The 25,191-nt window shown below is 39.8% G+C and overlaps 1 protein-coding gene and 1 long non-coding RNA gene across 2 annotated transcripts in view; one reads left to right on the forward strand and one right to left on the reverse strand.

Annotated features, from left to right (window-relative positions):
• Window positions 1-23,306, reverse strand: part of NMUR2 (neuromedin U receptor 2) — a 41,382-nt gene extending 18,076 nt beyond the window's left edge. Inside the window, exon 1 of the mRNA XM_082379138.1 lies at window positions 2,781-23,306. Coding sequence (XP_082235264.1) covers window positions 2,781-3,497 — 717 coding nt within the window. The 5' untranslated portion in view covers window positions 3,498-23,306. The remainder of the gene's footprint in view (window positions 1-2,780) is intronic.
• The window catches only part of LOC309622900, a 282,712-nt gene that overhangs the window by 37,050 nt on the left and 220,471 nt on the right, over window positions 1-25,191 (forward strand). The gene's annotated exons all lie outside the window — the stretch shown is intronic.

Genomic DNA, 25,191 nt, shown 5'->3' on the forward strand with positions numbered 1-25,191 from the left:
TCAGCTTTAATGCTGCATGTGGGAGATACAAGGACTAGGTGAGAGCTTCCCAGGTGGGAAGGAACTTGCCCTGGGATTGCCTGTTTCCCAACTCCATTATGTTCGAACCCTGGAGAGCAGCTTGGTGGACACTTCTGTCCTGTAACGATGAAGCAGCTCTGATTGCTCAGCTTTGAACATACATATTGCTCCCCTGCTTCTTCCCTGGTCCTGGGATTACATCAGTCTTGGTTTTCTGCCTTCTGAAGGCAGTGGGGCCCACAGTCAATCATAACTTTAGACTTGCCATGAGAATCACTACTCCTCAGAATTGACTGAATCTCTTCAAAAATCTTTTAGATCCAAAAGGCTTTTTGAGACAATGTTTCCAAGTCTCCCATTTTGAAGGTAGAGAAGCTGAAGTCCAGCAATAAAGGAAATAACTTAGCCTCATTCACTCATTCATTGAGCTTACAGTCTAGTTGGAGAGGAAGAAGTTAAGGAACCCACAAATATAGAATTATAAATTGTGATAAATGCAATGGTGGGAAATCACTAAGAATCATGAGCACCTAGAGAGGGACCAGGTAGTTAGGGAATCAGGGAGAGCTTCCTGGAGGAAGTGTGAGTGAAGTATGATTTAAAGGATCAGTGGGAGTTAGAAAGGCAACAACTATTGTGGTAGTAGACAGAAGGAACATTTCTGGTGAAAACAGAGCAAAAGGTGCAAAGGCCTTGAGACCAATGCCACAGACTAAGGCCTACTTCTGATTCCCAGTCTAGAGGTCTTTAAATTAAATGTTACTATAGAAGTGACATTCTAAGCAGATAGTTCCTTTCCTGGTGTCCTCTGGGTAACACCTCATCCTTCCTGAGAATAGGATGCTGTAAGTTGCACTACATACACAAAGCAAACTAGGGTGGTTTCTAAGCTGTTGTCTGTCACTTAGCTCCTGATACAAGGTAGCTGTAGATTCATGACAACAAAACAAAGTGACACTTAAATTAATTGCTTGGAGGGGGAAATGTGTTTCCTATTCACAGTTAAATATTTCCTCTAAATTGACCCAAGGCAAGCGATTGTTTGCTGTTTGAAGAGATGGTATTGATAAATTTGGGATGGATATTTCTCATAGGGCTCATGATATTTGGAATCATGCAGAAGTCCTTTCCCCCCACAGTTGGATACACAGGGCTTTCTAAAGACATGATGACTGTGAGCTAGTCTGGGTTGACACATGTCTCTGGGAATTATAGGGGCCAGCCCTCCAGGAGACTGGCATAACTCTACCTGATTAGATTTACTCCTGTGTCCAGTCATCTGTTGTACTTAAATTCTATTCTTTCTCCTTAGACGTTGCGACTCTGCTTAGGCACAGTATTTATTTGAAAGGACCATCTGTGGAACACTCGTTTCTGACACACACCTTTCTCAGAGATGCACTGAGATGGGAGTATATTAATTATCACATAATACATGGTATCAGAGCCATCTTGGTACATATGATGTGAATGTGATGTCTGCTTTGTTTTCCTTTCATTTATAATTCACATTGCTCCCACTCACAGATTTTCCTTTTCTTTTTTTAAGGAATCACAGACTGTTAGAGCTATCAGGAGCCTTAGATATGATCTGATATAACCTTTTCATTTTATAAATGTAAAACCTAACTCCAGGAAAGAATTGAGGGGCTTTGCCTAAAGGCAAATTATATGTGAGCTTCAGACCTGGGAGTCTAAGTAGTCTCATGACTATTTCCTACACAACCTACCTCATTAAATGGGTATAAAACTGTCACAGTTAGATTTCATCTCTATGAATTTGGCTGCAGAATATACCAGGAAAGGAATCATATAGACTCACTCCTACCTTCATCAAAAGCAAAACAAAACAAAACAACAGTTTCAGACAATTCAGATCCAGGAAAAAAGAAAAAGAAACGAAAGAAAGAAGAAAGGAAGGAAGGAAGGGAGAGAGAGAGAAAGAAAGAAAAGAAAAGAAAAGAAAGAAATCGGTTTACCATGAGGAGCACAGGAGAGAAAGCTCTAATTATAAAATGTTGCAAACTAAGTAATCATATTCTATTAATTCCAGCTATCTCTTATTCACACTGTCTTCTAATCTATTTTATGTACTCTGTTTAATTCCTCATCCCTCAATCTCCACCTGTTCAAAAGAAGTCCAGGTTGATCTCGCTCAGGCCATATTTTTGCATTTTAATCTGATATTTCAACCAAAGGATCAAAGCAACCACAAGGAAGGATCTGACTTTAAAACTATATCTGTCTTGGAGTATAAAATAGGCAGGGATAGTTTATTTTATACTCAGACCAAGTTGGTGCAGAGGAAAATCTCAATGCAGGCAAAGCAGGTGAGGGCAGGAAAGAGACAGCAGGGTGTGAAACAGTCTCTCCATGGGCAGCTACCTTGTGCTATTTAAAATGAGGCTCAGCCTTAGACCTACTGAATCAGATTTTCCTGGAGGGAAGGACCTGCCCATGGGTACCCATAGTGAGGTTTCCAGGTGATTCGTAGGAACACCTAGGCTTGAGAAGCACAGGTATAGAGGGAAGAACAATGGAAGGTGAGTTAAAGGAAACAATTTATAGTTGTGGTTACTCTTTGTCCAATTTGAATCCAGTCCTTTAACTTCTGAGTTTCCCCTCTGAGCTCATCCTATTTTTCTCTATGCTCCCTTCCAATTCTGAACTTCTCCAGTTCTAAATGTTTCTCTGAACTTTGAGTAAGAGAAAAAAGAAGGGATGCTGCCATAACGGTTGCAGCCAGCTTGGATACTCACTTTGAGCCCCATGAGGTAGTAGAGGACACTGATGACCGTCATGGGGAGAATGTAGAAGAGGAAGGAGGTGACCTGGATAATGAAACTGTAGATCCACATGGGCTTAATGATCGTACAGGTGGCAGAGCCCGGGACGAAGGACCCATTGGGGAAGTAGCGGAGCTTGATGCCGTGGATGCTGGTGTTGGGCAGAGAGAAGAGAACAGAGAAGCCCCAGACGATGCCGAGGATTCGGAGGGCCCGCCGCCGGGTGCTCTCCAGCTTGGCGTGGAACGGGTGGAGGATGGCCACGTATCGCTCCACGCTGACCGTGGTGATGCTAAGGACGGAGGCGAAGCACACCGTCTCAAAGAGGGCTGTCTTGAAGTAGCAGCCCACGGGCCCAAAAAGGAAGGGGTAGTTGCGCCACATCTCGTAGACTTCCAGGGGCATCCCGAGAAGCAGGACCAGCAGGTCGGAGACAGCCAAGCTGAAGAGGTAGTAATTGGTGGGTGTCTTCATAGTCTGGTGCCGAAGAATCACCAGGCACACCAGGAGATTGCCAACAACCCCCACCACAAAAATCAGAGTATACACCACAGACACCGGCAGGAAGAGGTGGCTGCGTGGAGGCCCGCAGAGCAAAGCTAGGTAGTCATCAGTGTTGTTCAGGTATTTCTTGAATGGATCTTCCAGTTCCTGTTGGTAGATCCAGGAAACATTCTCATGTTTTTCCATCACTGCCGTTAAAATCCAAGACCTGAGCCTCCTCTGGAATGATCCTCTGTCCCAAGCTGAGCCAGAAAGAAAAGAGAAAGCAGGCAGGAAAGCACAGGCTCAGTGAAGGAGGCCGGGAGAGGGCTAGTGCTTCAGCAACGTTGGGTTGCTCAGACCTCAGACCCCCTCTGAAGAGCCCCCGAGACAGAAGCCCCGCCCCTCTGCGGGCTGTGGGCCAATGTGTGTGTCAGACGCTCAGTAAGAGGACAGCTGGGTGGGGCGTGCTAGCTTCCTATGCAGGGAGCAGGAGACGAGGGCGAGACGTTTCTCTGAATTGGCAGGAGCTGGGAAAGCAGAGCTGTCACAGACGGTGACACTAAGTTAAATAAGGTGTGGGCACTCGGAGCTGTGTATTTTGCAAAGTTTTGGGAATCTGGGTGGAAATACGAATTTAGGTCTCAAGGTCATGGGTAGAAGAGTACAAATCTCCATTGATCCTTGTCACCTGTACAGCATAACAAAAATGGGAGATCAATAGATTTCTCAAGTTATCTTGTTCCATTGGCAATTCAGGGCTCCCTGGGGAAAATGTGATCAATATGCCTTTTTGGTTTTGATTGTGTCCACGATAGAATCCAACACCTGCATGTCTTCTCGCCCTGCCTGCTGTCTGACACTTCAATCTCTTTAGACAGTACCTTGCTGTTGCAAAAGTCAGTAGGATTTAGAATCAGGGACATCTGTAGAAACGCTGTAAGACTTTGGGAAAGTTACTCCAACTCTCAGAGCCACATTTCCTTATCTGTATATTGGAGATTCATTCATTCTGTTTTATTCAACAAATACTTCTTGAGGATTTACCGTGTACCAGGTGGTGTTCTAGGCTTTGTAGAAACATCAGTGAACAAGCAAGCAAAGTCTCTGCCTACATGGAACTTTTCTTATAATAGGGAATTGTGAAAATGTACAAGCAAACTAATGAATTAATATAATTTCAGATCATAATTTTTGCTGTAAAGAAAAAAGAAGGATAAGGGACCTACAAACATAAGACTGGAGGCATTCTTTTATCAAGAATGGTCAAAGAAAATTTATCTCAGGAGATGTCATTTGGGCTGAGTTCTGTCAGACGAAAAGTCAATCATCAAAGAGCTGAGGGAAGTGTATTCCCAGCAAAAGTTATAGCAAGTGCAAAGGTCCTGAGGCAGTAACAAGTTTGATGTGTTTCAGAAACATCAAGAGGGCCAATATAGCTGGAACTTAATGAGTGGACAGGAGAGTATGAGTGTTTAGACTGAAATGACTGGAAGGGACCAGATTATATAAATTTTTCTAGGATTTGATAAAGAGTTTGGATCTTATTCAAAATGCAGGGACTTTGCATCTGATTCAAGCTGCAGAGAAATCTTTGGAGGGTTTTGAGCAGGAGGGTTGTTTCTGGGGCCAATAACTCCCCAGTGTCTCTGGACTGTTTCTGCCCATAGATTGAACAGGCTTCCATATTATGGTGGAAAATAGAAATGCAGCCTGAATTTATCAGCAGAGGTAAGTCTGAGCAAACACAGGGCTACCCTCTGTGGCTGAAATCAGGTGGGCCAAGGGGATGTGATATGGGGGTACCAGTGTCATCTGCGAAAATCTTTCAAATAAAAAAAAAAACAGTAGCTAATATTTATTAAGCACTTATTCTTCCTAGGCATATAGCACATGCAGTCTTTACAATAATTCTATGAGGTAGGTTCTTTTTTTATGTCTGCATCACGGGTGAGGAAACAGAGGCACACACTTATGGGGCTTCTTGAAGTTCACATAGTGTATCAGTTATTTGGGTTAAGTTATGTTTCAGTAACAAAAATTCCCAAATTTTATTGTATTAAAATAAGCAAAGGTTTATTTCCTGCTTATTCTACCTATCCATTCAGGGTTGCCTAGTAGCTTCTGTTATACGTTGTTCTCACACTGGGATGCAGGCTCCAACCTATGCTTCCATAATCCCCAAAGGAAGATGCCCAAAGGGGACCTTGGCTCTTGAATTTTCTGCCTGGAAAAGACAAATATCACAACCAATCACATTTCATAGGCCAAATCAAATTACATGGCCACTCCTAACCCCAAAAATAATAAGAAGAACAATTTTACCATGTGTTTAGGAAGAGAAAACCAACAGTATTTGGCAAACAGAATTAGTGACTGTATATTCTGCCCCTCTGGATACCAAAGATTTAGCTTGTGTTCTTTCTTGCAGGAAAAATACACTTCTCCCTGCCCCAATAGAGATGCTTCAACATGCCTATCCAGGCACAGCTTTAAGTTAAAAGTCCAGGAACTCTGGGTGGTACATGGTATTCTCTCCATCAGATCTACATGTGACTCCTCTTGTCTGTCCCTGAGACCTATAAACTAAAGGACAAGTTATCAGCTCCCCATATGGATCCTCCCATCTACTAATAACAGTTTTCTCATTGCCCACCATCTCACCCCTAGACTAATGCCATGTCTTTTTTTTTTTAATTGAAATATAGTTGAATTACAATGTTGTGTTTATTACTGTAAAGTGATTCAGTTATACACATATATACATTCTTTTTTTTAAATATTCTTTTTCATTATGGTTTATCATGGGATATTGAATATAGTTCCCTGTGCTATACAGTAGGACCTTGTTGTTTATCCATTCTATATATAAAAGCTTACATCTGCTAACCCCAACTTCCTACTCCATCCCTTCCCTAACCCCCTCCAACTTGGCAACCACCAGTCTGTTCTCTATGTCCATGATTCTGTTTCTGTTTTGTAGATAGGTTCATTTGTCTCATATTTTAGATTCCACATATAAGTGATATCATATGGTATTTGTCTTTCTCTTTCTGACTTACTTCACTTAGTATGATAATCTCTAGTCGCATCCATGTTGCTGCAAATGGCATTATTTTGTTCTTTTTTGTGGCTGAGTAGTATTCCGTTGTATCTATGTACCAAATCTTCTTTATACATTCATCCGTCAGTGGACATTTAGCGTGTTTCCGTGTCTTGGCTATTGTGAATAGTGCTGCTATGAACATAGGGGTGCATGTATCTTTTTGAACTATAGTTTTGTCTGGATATATGCCCAGGAGTGGAATTGCTGGATATGGTAATCCTATTTTTAGTTTTTTGAGGAACCTCCGTACTGTTCTCCACAGTGGCTGAACCAATTTACATTCTCACCAACAGTGTAGGAGGGTTCCCTTTTCTCCACACCCTCTCCAGCATTTGTTTTTTGTAGACTTTTTAATGATGGCCATTCTGACTTTTAATGATGGTGTGAGGTGGTACCTCATTGTAGTTTTGATTTAATGCCATATATTTTAGAGTTTTTTTGTTACAGCAGTGCTTCCATATCCAGTTTTGAGTCAATAAATTGGACTACACTATGCTGAAGTAACAAACAACATCAAACTCTCAGTGACTTTAAATAGCAAAAGCTTATTTCTTTTTTGTGCTGTGTATGTATTGTGACTGGGGAGAGAAAGTTTTGTACAACACTATCTTTTTCCAGGATAATATGGAATATTCTACCATTCAAAATACAATGATAAAACTGTTGGGAAGACCTGACATGGGGGTGTAGCTTCTCAATCCCATCCTTCTGGAGGACTTTTCCCCATCCTTTAACATCTAGTACTGTTCTGGGTATTGAGAATGTACTCAGTAAATGGATCATAAATAAAGAGGCATTGTAGGAATTAGACTGGCTATGAAGCAATCGTATTTGTTGAAGAGGTAATTAGGAAAATTGTTACCATCTTATAAGAAAGTGTTTCTTTTATAGATGTGAGCAATTTGAACACATTTCCCAGAGACTCTGGAGTGGGAACAGAAGCTTGGTTAAGAGGCATAACATTCCCAATTTTTAACTTTGGCATCCTCGCATGTCAGGAAATGCTCATGTGACCTTGGATAACATCAGTGAAAGTATAGTGCCTAAAACAAGGAAGATTATCATCGGTCCTATTATATACTAGTTAGGCCAGACCAAGAGTATTGGCTCCAGTTTTGACTCTTGCACTTAAAGAGGGACTTGATAAGTTGGCATAGTCTATTGAGGACAACTGGGATAGTAGAGGGAGTTGGAGTTATTGTCCTAGGAAAGAGGAAACCTGGCTTAGACATGATCCCTGCCTTCAACTATTAAAAGTATATAGTTTTAATGGAAGAATAATTTAATTTATCCTAATTCACTTCCTAGGGCAGAACTGAGAGCAATGGGTTGTCAGTATAAAGAGGAAGATTTTGAGCATTTGGAGCAGACTAAAATAGAAATGGGTCACCCATGTCACTAAAGGCACTCAACTAAGGCTGAGTGGCCATCTGTTAATATTTTATCAGGTTATGGAAACTAGGATTAGTTTACTTTTGAGGTTCCTGTGAACAGTCATATTTGTGCTGCATATATCCTACTGCTTATTCAGTATCTCCTCTTGGTGTCCAGTGTGCATTTCAAAGTTAACATGTCTAAAACCAAGTTCATGCATCATCTTCCCACTAAAGCTGCACTTTTCCTGTATTCTCTGTTCAGTGAGTGAATTACCATGTGCTTAGTTGTCCAAGCTAGAGACCTATGTATCACATTGACTCTGCCCTCTCATTTACCCACTATCATCTGATCAATGTGCAAATCTTCCTGTCCATTAACCATTATATCTCAAATATATATATGTATATATATATATATGTTTATATATGTATATATGTGTATTTCATCCACTATTCTCCATCCTCACTACCACTTCCCTCTTCCAGGCCACCATCATCTCTTCACTGGACTTCTAGCTTGTCCCCCACTTCTACTTTACTCCCTCTCCAATACCATCTTATCTTGTAGCTGTAATAAAGTTTCTAAAATGCATATATGATCATATATCTCTTCTACTTCAAGTCCTTCAAGGGTCTCGGTTGCCTTAATATGACTCATAAGGTAATTCATGATCTGTTTCCTCCTCTTCTGTATCTTCAGTTCCTAAGTCTCCTTTATACACCATGCTCTTGCCAGACTATGTTGCTGGCAATTGCCCCACAAAGAGCATCAAACCTCTGTGTATATTTTTCTCTCTGCTCGAGGTGGTCTTCCCTCCACCTTCATGTCCTTTCACTCTGTTAGCATGTGTTAGTCATCCAGAATTCAGTTTATTCAACACATTTTATGAGAAGACATCTCCTATATTTCCAGACTGGATGAGGTGTCCCTTTTGTGTGCTACTCTCTTACCTTTTACATGCCTTCATCTTAAGACTTTATAGTGGGGGTCAGCAAAACAGTCCATAGACCAAATACATCTTGTCACATGTTTTGGTAAATAAAGTATTATTAGAATACCACATTTATTTGTTTATGCTTTGTCTGTGGCTGCTTTTGTGTTACAGTGGCAGAGCTGAGTAGTTGTGACAGAGCCCGAATGGCCCACCAAGCTTAAAATATTTACTATTGAGCTCTATATTTGTTTGCTAGGGCTGCCATATTAGAGAACCACAGACTGTGTGGCTTCAGCAACAGAAATTTATTGTTTTACAGTTCTGGAGTCTAGAGGTCCAAGATCAAGGTATTGGCAGGGTTGGTCCCTTCTGAGGGCTGTAACAGTGAATCTGTCCCATGCCTTTTCCCTCTTCTGATGATTTGCTAGCAATCTTCAGCATTCATCGGCTTGTAGACACCAATCATCACCCCAGTCTCTGCCTTGATGGCCACGTGTTGTTTTCCCTGTGTCCCTGTCTGTCTCTTAATATCCTCTTTTTATAAGAACAGTCATATTGAATTAGGGCCCACCCTGTTGACCTCATTTTAAGTTGATTACCTCTATAAGAACCTTATCTCTAAATAAGATGACATTGAGAGGTTCTGGGGGTTAGGAATTCAACATATGGATTTTGGAGTGGACAAAACTCAGCCCATAACAGGCTCTTTACAGAAAACTCCTGGTTTATAGTATTATCCTCAACCATGTATCCCAAAGGGCAAGACCCAGGTCCTGCTAATGATAGTATCACCAGTATTTAGCATGGTGCTTTGGACAGACTAATCACTCAGTAAATACTCGCTTAGTTAATAAATGATTTTGAGATACCCCCTGGTGACCTGACATCTCATTTTTTACCATATCTATGCTGCCTTATATAATTATTGTAATCCATTTCATGATTACTTCTAGATCTCTGAATGTTTTCATCATGGTCTTGACTCTGTCTTGGGTTACCTGTAAACCCTTAATAAGTTACTATATCTCTCAAAGTCTGAGTTTCCTCATCACCAAGGCCAAGGTCCCTAAAATACTAATATTCCGTACTATTGATGGCATTTGGCTAATATGGTAATCCTTCTACCTTTGATGACTAATCTTGTCCTTTGTTTACAAAGCCCAGTGGGTCTGCACTCTGACAGGTTTACAGGAGAGAAAGAAGAAGAGGACCTTGATTTAGCCTAATTTTCACAGACACTTCTCTGTATTCACAGTTTCCCAGAAAGTCAGTGGGGGCTTCTGTGGCAGGAGATGTCACGTGTCCAGGAAGAGAATCATGGTAGCTGTTGATTTCTTTCTAAACTATTTGATGGAAATAAAGTTAGTTTCAGCTCTAGTCCCCTAGTCTCAATGACTTTCATTGATTGGAAACAGAAAATGACTCAGGGTGCTTAAACCACTAACAAATGGAGGGTTTAGTAATTGTCTTTATGAAGGTGAATACCTGAGCAGCAATCAGAGCAGTTTTCTCTGCAGATCAGAAGGGGACTCAGTGAAAGTCAACACCAGACTATGTGGTATGATTTACAAGTAGGGAAAAGCCCCCACTGGCTGAATGTCCTGCCCTGATAGGTGTTTAAAATCTTATCATTTCTTTAAGCTTCTCATCACTTTGAGGGAAAATAACATCATCCTCATCCTCATCCTTATCCTCATCCTTATCATTGGGAGCAATAGCAGTAGAATCAGCAGCAGTACCAGCTTCCATGATAGAGTATTAACTATGTGCCAGGAAGTGAGCTAAGAGCTTTACTTGAATTCTCTAATATAATCCTTGAGACAACCCAATGAGGAGGTATTTTTATTAGTTCCATTTTACAGATTTTTACAGAAAAAATCCAGGATTTAGAGAGGTTAAATGCCTTATGAACTCACGTAGTTAATTATCATCAGTGTTGGGACCTGAACCGAACCTAACCATTGCCTTTGCCCTGATTCATGAGTCAGAATTATCATGCAGCAAATGTTATTTTATTCTTACATGAACTACCGAGCCATGCATTTCTGGGATATCTACCTTTAAACAGAGTATTCCAATGGACACAACATACTCACACAAAGATCAGTCCATAGCTGACATGTACTCAACTCTGGAATTCACATTTTAAAGGACCTCTTGATTTAAGTTAAAAAAAATAAAATTTTATGCACTCAAGTTAATAGAACCTGTCAAACTTTCACATAGAAGCATATCCAGATTGTTCTGATATAAATTGGTCCACAGAATAAAGTAGATGGCAATTTTCTGTATTAGTGCTATTTATACAACAGGGTTACTTGTAGATAACACCATTCAGTGTGCTTATCACCGTGGAAAGTATTTTGAATGAAAGTACGCAGGGTTTTTGGGTGATCCAGATGAAGAGACAGACTAATCAACTAATCTAATAAATAATGTAAAATTATGGCAGGGTCACCTAAGAGAGGTACTTTATTAACAGAACTATGAGATGTGATCTGTATCTGAGATCTCAGAGATGAGAAGCAACTAAAAGGAAGTTTTGGAGGTAGGGATTGGGAGAAGAGCAGTCTAAACAAAGCAAAGAGCATGTGCAAATGCCCTGTGGTGGGAGGGGGGCAGTCTAGTACATTAGGAGGAAGTGTAGGGGCCACTGAATCAGGGGCCTATGCTGTGAGCTGGGGACCATGCAGGTACCTATAGGCCATACCAAGGGCTTTCTTTGGTTTTGTTTCAGTTTGCTATTAAAGAAGCCAGTGACACTTTTAAGCAGGAGAATATGATATGATCTTCAGAAAGATTTCTTTTGGCTACAGTAAGGAAATGAATGGAGATGGGGAAGATGAGGGGCACAGGCTATTCCAGTGGTCCAAATGAGAGATGGTGGTCACTTGGACTTAAATGGTGGCAGTGGAGATGATGGCAGGAGATAGAAATAGAAAAAAAATGTCAGCAGGACTGCTGTGTCTAAGCCTACCATTCTTGACTGTGTGACCTGAGAAAATGCTTAACCTCTCTGAGTCACTATTTCCACCTCTGTAGAAACTGGACATATAATAGTATCTACTGCTATCATGAGTTTACATGTGTACCTGGCACATAGTAAGTGCTAAGTAAGTGTTAGCTGTTGTTAGTATTAGTTGTAGAAGAAGTCATTATAGTAGTAATAGTCATATTACCAAATTTAGGAGGAAGGAAAGTTAACTGGAATGAAAACATTTTCAATAACTAGATACATATAAGTAGAATTCCTGGGTCAAAAAGATAGGACTAAAAATAATTAGCCCTAAATATACATTTTTGTAACTTCCCTTTGTAAGTTCTTTGTAAAGCCTGTGTTAGAGACTAAAAAAAAGTTAATTTATTTTTCACATTTTAGTCTTCCCAAAATGCTGCTTCTTTGATCCAAATAATGATGCTACAAACAGGTACATACTAAATTAAAGCAAGGAAAAGATTTCTAATGGTTCTCTGAATTCTCTGAATACAAATAAAGGAAGCTCTCTGAGAGGTAGGGACTTTTCTAGCAGGGAAGATATTTAAGAGAGCCTGGAGACTGCTCAGAGCTGCTGGAAAGGATTATAAATCAGACAAGGATGAGTGAGCTTCTTACTTTTCAAAGTGTCCTCCACAGACCAGTAGCATGAGTGTCACATGGGAGCTTATTAGACTTGCAGAATTTGGGGTCCAGCTCAGACTTCCTGAATCAGAGTGTGCATTTCAGCAGGACTCCCAGGAGATTTGTTGGTACATTAAAGTGTGAGGGACACTAGACTAAATAACTTCTATAGTTCTTTTTTAATTGGAATGATCCTGTGAGCCCAGGTATGAGCTCTAGTGCAGGGAACTTGGATGTGGCATGAGGACAGTGAGGAGGTCCTGCTGAGCTGGCAGGGCTTGTAGGGTTTTTCAAACTTCTCCACTCATTTCTGCACCAAGTTCTCAGCAGTGCCTGCGGTGATACAGGAAGAAGTGAGTGTTGTTTCTTACAGAGTGAATTTTGAACTGTTGACTCTTGGAGTGGAAGACACCCAGGGATTATCTGGTTTACAGCTTTATTTTATGAAGAAAGAACTGAAGGTCAGAAAGGGGTACTGACTTGCCCAGGTTAAAATGCAAATTGATAGTTTCTTTATATTTCAATTTCTAACCAAGTTTGTTCTCTCCCTAGCTTGTGATCTCTCTGCCTCTCCATCTCTTTCTCCCCCTCCCCACCTCTAACACACACACACACACACACACACATACACACACACACACAATTCTTAAGTCAATCTGCTTTTTAGATAAATCTGATGGCTGTCCTCAGGGTCAAACACCAACACCAAGGAGGGGGGGATTGTAAATACCTCAGAAAGAATCTTTTCCAGGTTTAGCAAAGCAGGCTGTGAAGAGCAGTATGAACAGCAGTTGAAGTGGAAAAGAATATAAACCAAGAGTGCCAGCACTTTTCAACATAATATGTGCTCTTCATTAGTTCGCCCTCAGACTCTCCAGCTGAGGTTTGTCATTGGTTTCAATAAAGAGTCTAGCATCATGATTTAGACCAGAGAAGAAAACTGGGAAGAGTCAAGTAGCAGTCCTAATCCCAGCAGTCAGAGGACCTGTATATAAATGCCACTTCCACCATCTAAGGAATGTTTAGCATAATGGGTCCTTGGCCAAGTTATTTTATATGGATGTACTTCCGTGTCCTTCTGTGGAAAATTTGGGTTATTCTTATATCACCTATTCACAGGGTTTTTGTGACTTCCAATAATACTTTAGGAAAATACTTTGTAGCTTCCAAGAGATTTTGTAGTTTCTTTTTTAAACTGTCAGCCTTCTCAGTAAAGACATTAAGATTAATAATGGCAGGGCACTCTTACTTATTATTCTACTTCCATGGCTAGGACAGTGCTGCCATGTAAAAGCATAAAGAGCACGAAATCAAGCTTGGTTAAATGGATATGTATATACATGAAGGAAAGAAGAAGGAGGGAAGAAAGATGGAAGGACAGCACGTTGACAGCTTGTGTGGCATTAAAGTCTTATTTGTGATAATCAGGTTTTCTACAGGTTTCTTTCTGGTCTTCTGGTCTGATGTTTCTTTCATAGGTTTTGCTATTTCATTGATGATACTAAACTGGTCAGGAAGACCTAGGTTTAATTTTGCTGCTTGAATCTATATTACCTTGGGCAAGTTACATACCCTATCTAAACATCAATTTTCTCATCAGTAAAATGGGATTAATAATTCCTAACCCGTTAGCATTGTTGTGAGGGTTAAATGGCAAAATGGATATAAATAGTTAAGCATAGTGTTTGGTATACAGTAAGCATTCAATAAATGCTATTTTCCTGCACTAACAGTTCAAGGAGTTTGACCTACTAATAAAAAGATTTGATCGATGGCCATTATACTGGTACCCGGGAGGCATCCAATAAGTGGTTTGAAGTAGAATGCATAAATATAATATTGATTTTTGTCTTCAATCACATTTTAGTTGAAGGCAGTTTATAAGTCTGTGCTGTTGTTTACATGATTGAATTTTTTAATCTTTTATGTTAACATGTTGATTCAACTTCTGCCTTTTGAAATTATTGAGTTTTTTCTTTGGTCTGATCTATGATTCATTTTTATAAATGTATGAAAACTCAAAAAGAAAGTGTATTTTTGATATGAAAAAATCTGATCTATATTAATTTCCTCTTATGAACTACATGAGGTAATTTTCTTTGATGGAGAGCACTAATAATGCTGTAGAAGCAAATAAATAAACAAACACAACTTGTTTAGTTGTAGCCTATTCTGTAATTCACAAAATTAAAGGTAATTCACAGAACTAAACAGCCTAGCCTCAAGCAGGAAAGGAACCAGGTTAACTTTGAAGAACCAAAGCAGTAGATGCTCATGAACAGCATCTTTGGGACACTGTTGTCTGATGCTTAATTCCAGCTATATTCTCTATCTCTGCTTAAGAATCACATTCCCCAAAGTAAGAATGAGATTGACTTAGCTTATATTTCTTGCCTAATTCTGTGAATTATGGAGTTAGTCCAGTGCCCCATTCAAAGATGGGAGGAGGGAACCAGACAGGCAATAAGGACAGAGGTCCACTACCTGATATGTGAAGGTCACAGCTTTATATCTTCATCTCCCTGTTTCTCTTTGATCTGCCATATTAAGCCATAGGTGTATTTAAGACTCAGAAAAATGAGAACATGCTTAGCTACAAAAGAGAACGTGGCTGGGCTTGGGTATTCTCTTTCCCTAGATTTGTTTGTCTACATAGAAAGAGTGTTATGGCTCCACTCTTATAATTACTATTACCACGACCACCACCAGGATTTACTGAGTAATTTATTCAGGTATTAATAAACTATTTATCAAACACTATGCTAGGTATAATTCTGCCCCCATGGACCTTAGAATCTGGGGGCAGGACAGCCATTTAATGAAATAAACACTTACATTTTGATGTATGGTGACAATTGGAATAAGTGTGATGAAAAGAAAAATACACTGGGCATAGAGAGCATGTAATATGGAGACTTGGTCTTATCTGGCGGGACAAAAAAAATCTCTGAAGAGGTAAGGATATTGGAGGATGTGTAGGAATTAACCAGGTGAAGGGAGCTCAGGGATAAAATTTTAGGCACAGATGAGCATGTAAAGAATCCATGCCTAGCGGAAGCATGATTTATTTGAGAAACCACATGAAGGGTCATGTGCCTGGAATGCGGAGAGCTGAAAGTTGGGTATGAAAACATCCTGGGGCGTGTGGTGCAGTCATGTGGGACTTACTGGGTCATTTTAAGTGTTCTGGTGTTTAGCCTAAGACAATGAGAAGCTGTTGGATCATAAGCATGGGAGTGACATGACCAAGTTTACATTTGGAAACAATACCTCCAGTTGCTGTATGAATAGTTTGAGGTGTTAGGTGTGGTTGTAGGGTGTATCAGGAAACAATTGTAGGAGTCAGTGAGATGAATGAGGAGGGCTTACACTAGATTTGTGGAGTAGAGATAAAGAGAATTAGATTTGGAGGATATTGAAGGAGTAAAACAGACACACTTGGCGGTTTGGATATAGTGTGTGTAGGAGAGGAGAGTGACCACTATGATTCCTAAGTTTGGGCTGGTGTAACTGAATGGATGGCAATCTATTAAATTATACCAGCCAAAATATAGGTCTATTCATATTAATAAAGAACATGAGAATAGGTCTGAACTTAGAGGGGAACTTATGTTTAATTTTAAGCATGTTGGCTTTGATAAATCTTGATGACAGCTATGTGTAAAAATCCAGAAGTGGTTGAATATAGGTAACTAGAACTCATAAAGAAGGTCTTGGCTGCAGGTGTAAATGTGTGAGACTTTGTTTGTAGAGGATAATTAAAGCTGCCTGTGTGGGTGAGGTTGCCTAGGGAAAGACTGCAGATGAGAACAGGATACAGATTGGAGCCTTGAGAAATTCCAACATTTAATAGCAAGATAGAATATGAACCTCGCCCAAGAGTCTAAGAGATCCTCTAAGGAGTCAAGACACAATCATTCTTGACTCTGTGAAAAGTGTATAATCATAGTGGTGGCGGGTGTGTATTGCACTGAATCTTAGGAGTCAGAGGGAAGTAAGGAAATGGGGACTTATTAACAGGCAGCAATTGTAGAAGTTATTTTGAGAAGTTTGGCTATGAAGGGGAAGAAGAGTGATGAGATTGAGGCTAGAGGATAATTTTGAGTTCTGGGAATTATTACTATTTTTAATGGAAGAGACTTATTTAAAAGCCGAAAGGATCCTTTGAAAGAAAGAGAAAAATGGAAGAAAGATGAAAGAGAGAACATGAAAAAAGCAAAGGAACACTGTGTGTGTGCAAGATTCCTGACTAGGTGGGAAAGGGGACATACACCTTATAGTTGGGAGAACTGACCTAGACTAAGGGGAAAAGACACCTCCTCTAATGTGAGAGAAGGGAAGATGGTTTCTAGATTTTGTAGCAGAAAGTAGAGGGGCTCCAGCCAGTATCTGGTGGCTTCTAGTTTCTTTGTGAAGTACAAAGAAATGATTTCTGCTGAGAGTCATCAAAGAGATGACAGGCAGAGGGAGTTGAAGTGGAGGAAATGTCAGAGGTCAGGTGGAAGTTTGGGGAGGGTGGAGGACAACTCAATTAGCCTTATCAGCAAGTAGGAAACTAAGTTAATCAGTAAAAGTTGTAAGGTTGCTTGGTTAATGAAGGCCCGCTTTAGGCTGGTCAATCAGTCAGTCAACACAGATTGGTTGAGGCAGACATTGTTCTGGCCTCAGGAAATAGTAGTGAGTGAGAGGGAAGATTCTCCTATTGAGGAATCTACTCGTTAGTGACAAGGTGGTGAGTGATGTAGGCTTTTTAGCTCCACAAGAGAACTGGTGTTTCTTTAAAGCATGGATGTCTTACTAAACTACTCTTCCTTACACTATGATTTTAACCAATCATACTTGACTGTCAGATTATAGTCACAGAGACAGTAGATAAAGTTTTACAAATGAAGATAGAGATTTGTCTGAAAAGTGTAATAAAAAAAGCAGAGAAACAATGGAGTTTGAGTATCATTGAGTATTTTAAATAATTGATCATGGAGACTAAAATAATAAGAGAAATAAATAGAAAAAAGGGGATTAATGAAGAATTAATGAACTGATTGTTGCATTGGGAATAGTTGAAGATGCAAACTGGAAAAACAGCAAATTATGGCTTGAATGGGATTCATAAATATGTGATTTTGGAAAGAGAATAGTTATGGTTAAAGGAAAAATCTAGAGTATGGTGCAAGACAGATTGTCTTAGATGGAGTGGAGGGGGTCACTAGAGGTGAGATGGTCGTGAAATAGAATGGTCAGGGTGTTGAATGGATTTATACATGTAGAGGTGAAACACCCAACATGATGATGGACTTTGTAGAGAGGGATACTCTAAACCAGGTACCAAAGTCTTTGAGGAATGAAAGATATGCCTGGGATATCAGTTATAACCACAATGAGTAGGGAGAAAGGATGGTGTATGTGATTGCTTTGTTCTCAGCTGGGCTTTTTTTCCTTCTAAGAGTGTCAGTCATTCCTAGCATTTTATATAGTTTATTCTTCAAAATATTTCCATTAGTGTCATCCCATTTTACAAATAGGGAAAGTGATGCTCAGAGACTTTGTTACTTTAAGCTACAGATTTAATAATTGGTAGAACTGAGAAGAGAACCCAGGTCTGTCTGGTCGGAATTTTTTGAAAATTCAGTTTTTAGTTTTTCAGTTGAGGAAGTAGTAGTTTTTGAATTGTCCTACTGGCTATTCATGGAGAGACAATGCAATAGAAACATTCCAAGCAGGTCCATGCAGAGTGGACCCCAGGTAAAGCATATCAGGAGACACAGAAGCTCTTCCCTTCTGCCACAAGGCTCCTGACTAGCAGTTTGAGATGTGTGGCCTCTGAGATGACTGAGCGTCGTCACACCCACTGGAAGGAAACATAGACTGTGGTGGTGCTCAGACAGATTCTTGTGTAGAAGGCAGAACATACTGCTGGAAGAAGACGGCAGCAAGTTCAAGTGTCATCAAGTGACTGGTGTAAGGGTGCCGGTATGCAGTAGTAAGTTGTATCCAACTATGGAAATGATGGAGCAGCTGTTCTTGCAGTACAGGCAGAAAGGCATGCAATAGGGAAACTAGCCATCACAGAGCTGTCATTCAGACAGAGCTGTCATTTCGCTGTCATTCCGACAGAACTGTCATTCAGACTCTGGTTATATTAATCTAATGGCTAAGTTACATCCCAGTCCTAGAGGTGCTGCAGCACCAGACAGATTACCCAGTCAGAGGAGGCAGGAATAGAGAAACTAGACAATATTTACTGGCATAGGCACAAAACGGCATAATAGGAGTAGCAGCAAGGGAAACCTGAGGTCCATCTGTCTGTCTATCAATCCATCTGTGCATCTGGTAAACACTGGCCAGTGCCTACCAAGTGCAAGGCCTTGTGCTGCATGGTGGGGATAGAAAGATGAAGTAAGACTGTTGGGTTTCCCCAACTGATGCTCCCTCCTGCATCCCCAGAAGATTTTCAGCTCTTTGATTCCTTCTAATTTACTACAAGTGAGGAAAAGATAGACTTGGACCCTGCAGACAAATAAAGCTCCATATACCACCAAATGAGTTCCCCCATACTGGCACGTTTAAAATGTGAGTGGGAAACACATATCTGGATGATCAAGATGCAATTTATAGTAGGCTTCAGGGACCAAGCCTGATGACAATGCCACAAATCAGCAACAAAAATGTAACATTTGACTCTAAGTCTTGACATAAGAACTGCATATAATCAATTTACCTCTCCCAGGGAAACCCTTCTGATAAAGCCCAGAATACAAATATGTGTTCCTTCCCCTTTACCCTTTAGAAGCTTTGCCTTTGTTTATGCCCAGCTCATTATACAGCAGCTGTCTTCATTACCATCTCATTTTTTACTGATGGGAAGTGTTGCCATGGTGATCCTAGAATATAAGCCTGAAAATACAGACCGTCATGAACTTATCCCAAGTTAGAGGCAGTGGATCAGTAAGGAGTGGTAAATCCTTCTCCTCTCTTCCTCATGTATGAGCTTCTTCAATGAAGAAGTATTGGAGTTACTGGAGAGGAGCCCTTAGCAGCAAATGGGATGGATGCAGGTCCTCACATAGGTATTTCATGAAGATTCACAGGTTAACAAAGACATAGACCAGTTCCTTGAAGAACAGACAGTCTTTTGCTCTTTTCTATTGCATAGGCTGTAGTACTCCAAGTGTCACAAGTATGCATCACTGTTAACAAATGGAACTGGGAGTACATGGATGGCTTCCTATAAACACTTTGCTGACTCTAAATATCTCAGATTCATGATCTATTGAGAATAGTTAATTGGGGTGTTTGTGTCAAGATCAAGGACCATTAGAGCAGAAGAACCCATAGATATAATCTAAGATGAATTTTTCACGTGTCGATGAGGAAACAAGGCCTAAAGATGAGAAGAGCCCCTTTAAGGCACCCAGTAACTAAGAGGCAAGTTGATTAATCTATTGTAGAATGGGAAACATTTATTTTTTTTTCTTTCTCTTTTTCTGATATGCTCTTCCACTAAATTCTTCTTTAACCAAAAGCTTTCAGAGAACAAACCTTTTCTTCCTTGGTGGGAAGAAAGTTTATGGAGGTAAAAATAAATCCAGAGATCCCTCTCAACATTAAGATTGATTTAGTCATTTAAAGCCACTGACCTGAGCCTCCTAATAGAGCCTGGCTCACTTTGAAGTTATTACTAATGGACCTGAACCCTTGAGGAGATAAGCAGTATCATTGCTCAGAGAAGGCTTCTCAATACATGTCCCAGTCAAGCTGACAGCAAGACTCTTTTATCTCTGGCTTCTTAGTCTCCAAACCCATTAGCACAGGCATCCTTTGATATATTTCTCTCTGTCCCTTCTAGAGCTCAATTGCTATTTGTAATAAGTCTTGGTGACCTCTCACCGTAGGATGATATCAGAGTATTACTGTTAAACTTAGTTACAATTTAAACTAAAACATGTGGGTCTCCTGGAGACATTGGCAAATCTTGGTAGAAATGTATATCTATTTTATTAATATTAACGGTGGTTTGGTACTTTGTATTGCCTTTTCACCCACTGTCAAAGGCTGATGATTTTAAGAGCTTTCTGCTTAAGAAGAGACATAATAAGGATTATAATGAGATTTGGGATAGATGCCAAAGGTCTTAGAAACAAATGCTGATTTTCTATTGATAGAGAAGTTATTTTAACCTGTCTCAGCCTCAGTTTCCTCATATATGCATCAAGCTCAGAATTGCATATCCTGTTAGGATTGTTGTAAGGAAGAGACGAGAAAATGTATGAGAATTGGGTTAGAGGTTATCACCATCTCCAGTCTTTACTCTGCCCCCTGTGTGCTGGGACAGTGTGGAGAAAGATATGAGGTGTTTCTTTACTCTTGAGGGGCAGTTTAGCTCAGATTGCTTCTTCAAACGGATTTCATATCCATCAGTTCACTTAATGTTGCCACTAATGATGAGAGGTGATCTTGAGAGAGAGAACTGACATGTTCATCACCATGCAGAGTTGGGATTCCAGAGGTTTAGTCCTGGCTGGGTTTTAAAGTAGCCAATCTGATCTTGAAGAAGTGATCTTCATAAACTGCAGAAAGAATCACGTCCTTCCCCAGCTTGAAATCCTCCATTAGCCTCCCTTTGCTGTTAGAATAAATCCCAACATCTTCAACTTGTTCTACAAGGTCCTGCACCATTTGGCCTCTCCCCACTTCTACCTCATCTTTCTCCTTTCTCATTCTTATTCAATGCATTTCAACAACAAAAGACTTCTTTTAGTTCCTCCAGCATGCCTTCCTTTCCTGCCTCAGGGTCTTTGCCTATGCAGCTACTTCAGCCTCTAATGTTCTTTCCCCTGGAGACTTGCAAAACTGCCTCTTTCTCCTATTTCAGTTCTCAGCTTAAATGTCCCTTGCTCAGAGATTTTCCCTGAACACCCTTCCTAAAAGCAAGTGTACCATATTATTTTCTGTTACAATCTTTGGTTTCTTACCTTCACAGCAATCTCAGTTTGTATTTCTTTTGTAATAATCGTTTTCTTCTATTGTGTTTACTTGATTTATCTTCTTTGGTCTGTCTACTCTTTTGAGATGTAAGCTTCATAAAAGTAGGAACTACATTCCATTTATGGCTGTGTTCCCAGCATCTAGCACAATGACTAGCACCTAGCAAGCACTCAATAAAATTTGCTACATAACAAAATGAGTGAATCCATATGTCACTCTCTGAGTTTCAGATTCATGATAGATGGGAATATGCTCTAACAGCACCTCTCCTAGTTATTCTCTCAGCTACAAATATGAGAGGAGATGTGGCTCTTCCCTTCTATGGCTATCACTTCCTGGTCTCGATCAGACATACCTCTTCTTTGTTTTTTCTTTTACATTTTTCCTCTGCTTCCTTGAGCCATATGTTCAGTTTGGCATACAGGATTTACTAAACCACAAGTTTTGGTGATGAGAACACAAGACTGGAAGTCAGGAAATCTGAATTCTAGACTTAGATAGGCTTCTGCTTACAATATGATATTGGATAAGTTAGATGCCTACTTTTGCATTTCAGTTTCTCCTATGGTTATAATGAGGAGATTGGACTAGATGAGCCAAAAAGATCTTTTCCACCTGGAGCATTATCTAACCTAGATTGTTCATTTCCCTTGCATCAATTCATCTGGACAGCCTCACAAGGCAATTACTGTTAAAATAGCAGTGGTCATCTTGAGTCATGTCTGAGTATACTGGTTAAAAATAGAATTCCCATTAATCAGTTTATAGTCGTACTATAAAATTTACAATCCCTGAGGAGAAACCAAGCTTCAAAATGTCTTGCCAAAATATTCTCTGCCCTTGATGCGTGCTGGGTCCTTTCAGGAGTACATTAGGAGCCAAGAGTGCTGGCAAAACAGAAGGGAACAGTATTATGTCCTCACGTTCTTCTCCATCTGCTCTGTTTTGTAGGTCTGCCAGAATTTTCCCAGCATGACTCCTCCAAATTTCCCATTTCATCCCAGATTACACACATATCAGCCCTGGCAGGAAGGTTCTCATTTAGAGCCAGTTTTGGAAATAGTGGAAATGTTTGACATAGATTCAGTTTTTAGTACTCATTACCCTGCATCCAATGGCAAAACAGGGAGGGTACGGTCTTGTGGTTAAGAGATGAGTGTATGGAATCAGCAGCCTGGATTTGAATTCAGTAAGACTTGCGATAATGACTTAACCATTCTAAGATGAGTTACCTTGTCTATGAGAGAAGCATACTAATAGTAACAAGGTCATAAATTGTTGACAGGGTTAAGTCAAATAATCATGTAAGATACTTTGCCCATCTCTGGCCCATGGTAAGCAATCAAGATGCATAATTTACAGTTTTTCGTTTTGTTTTCAAATTTCAGTCATTTATTAAAATATTTTAACAACTCCCAAGTGATGCATATGGTTTGAAATAAAATTATCTACAGTGAGTTAAGTCATTTTTTTGGAGAGTTACGAGTACTAAGAGTGATAAAGTCACTGCAAATTGGAAAACTTCCATGGACACTAGCATACACTAAATAAATAGTGTATGTAAGTCAATACATAAAAGGATTAGTTCATTTATTACTTATTTAGTTAAAACAGCTTAATGAAAATGGCCATGTCATCTTTCCTAATTATAAGAAAAATTCACACTCACTGCAAACTTTTCAATTATGAAAAAGAAAATAATTATTGTTCATTTTTTCCTCTACCCAGATATAACTTCTACTAATATTTTAGTTATGCATCTATAAAAAGCAGTCATTACCTGCAATTTTTATTTCTTGAGTAAAAACTGGAGGATTCTAATCTAGATCAGAGTCTTAGTTTTACCTATTTCTGATATATTCACCTTCTGTGTCATCATCTGTAAAGCTGATGTTTGGACTGTGATCTTTAATATCCCTTCCAGCTCTAGAATACTAAAGTGAATACAAAAAGGTATATTTGGCATTATAAGAAGATAAACAATAAACATTTTATTTTTTTAAATCATCTAAGAACTCTTGAGCACTGGTCACCACATATTATACAAAAATAGCTATGACTTTCTCAGTTACAATGCAGAAGTCAGAAAGCAAATATGCGGTAAAACTATGAAGTAGGTGGCATTTTGGGGAAATGCAGACCTTCCCAGTCTTCATCCATCCTGAGATGTCTCTCCTGCACATCCTAGCCTTCTTCTCGTGCTCTCCTTTTCCCTCCTCTTACTTGCCTGGATCTCAGAATTATATGCCTTATATCTAACGGCAAAATGACAGCTCTTGTTTCCTATTAAATAAATTTCATGCTCTGAGAAGTGAGGAGGGGACATATTTCAATGAAGTTTTGTGACTGGACCATGCTTTCCAGGATCCTGATATAAATCCAGATTGGTGGCTATCATTTTTTTCATATTTGACAGATCAGAGTATTATGACACACATACCCCGCCCCCCTTACACCAGTGATATGACCAGTTCTTTAACCTTCACACGTAACTGGTTCTGGCTTCAGCCACTGACCAATAATACAGCTCATTCTCAAGGATGCTTAGAAATTCTCTCTCACACTTAAATAAACTGTCTTAGAATTGTTCTAACTCTAACATTCTCATTTTACTAATGGATACCCAGAGAAATGACATGGTTCACTTAATGTCTCCACAGTGAATAAGTGACAAAGCTTTCCGTAATAATACCTGAAATATCATTACATGATACATTCCTTGGAGTATTGCTCCTTTTTGATTATCTGTTTTTGTTTTTAATAAAAGCCTGTTATTAAATTTGCATTTCTTAGGATAAGGAGCATGCTAAATAGGAAGTATTAATTCTTCATTCAGGTTTGTTGAGAATCAGTTGTTACTGAGGTCACACCAGGACCCAGCAAAATGCCTGAGGCACAAGAGGGACCAGAAAGTGAGAGAAGGAATGCAGAGCATAGACTGGAGTAGAGAGCACTAGCCCTGGGTTTGGCAAGATAGGATTTGTTGGTGACTCTGATTACAGTAGCTTCTGTGTGATGGTGGAAGGAAAACCGGCCCAAAGTGCGGTAAAAAGAGAATAGGGTGTCAGGGAGTGAAAGGATACTAATATTTCATAGAATTTTCCCCTAAGGTGAGTAGAGAAATGAAATAGCTGGAGACAGACATGAGGCCAATGGAGGGATCTTTCAAAATATAGAAGAAATTGCAGCATATTTGTGTGCTGTTGGGAATGAGCCCATATTTAGGGGGAAATTGATGGTGAGGAGAAAGAAAAGTTGATCACAAGGGCAAAGTCTTGGGTCTGTGAGAGGAGATGTGATCTAGTGCACAAATGGAGGGTTTGGTTTTGTACAGGTGTGAAAACAGAGTTTGTGGGTTAAGAAGCAGGTAGCTTGAGAGATTTGGTGGTGGAAAGATGCAATGGTTCTCTTTTGGTTGCTTTTATTTTCTCAATGAAATATTTAAAAAGTAAGTCTAAAGCTGAGTGCGAGGAAAGGGAGAGAGTGCTGAAGGTTTCAGAAGAGATGAAAACATGTGAACATCCATCTCAGAAGTTGGAAGAGTGGGTTAGTTAGGGGGATAGAGTGAAATTGCTGAGTAGTATTTCAGGCCCACTTGAGTGTATTGGTCATAAATCTAAAGAGAGACAAGTTAGACCTTTAGTGAGTTTTTCTCCAGCCCCCTTCAGCTGCTTGAATGTTGTTGCAAAATAGGGGGAGGACTGAGTTAAACTAAAGTTAGGGTTTTGCCAAACTAGGGTAAAGGAGGAGAGAGGAGTCAGGGATTTGGGGATGATATAAAAGGAGTGGCTGTAGAGACTGATCATTGAACTGGAGAAAAAGAAGGAACTGAGGACATGAGACAGATAATGAACAATGAGAAGTGGTGGGTCCAGTGGGC

This window comes from Balaenoptera borealis, assembly GCF_965194805.1.
Source record: "Balaenoptera borealis genome assembly, chromosome: 2".
NCBI lineage: Eukaryota > Metazoa > Chordata > Mammalia > Artiodactyla > Balaenopteridae > Balaenoptera > Balaenoptera borealis.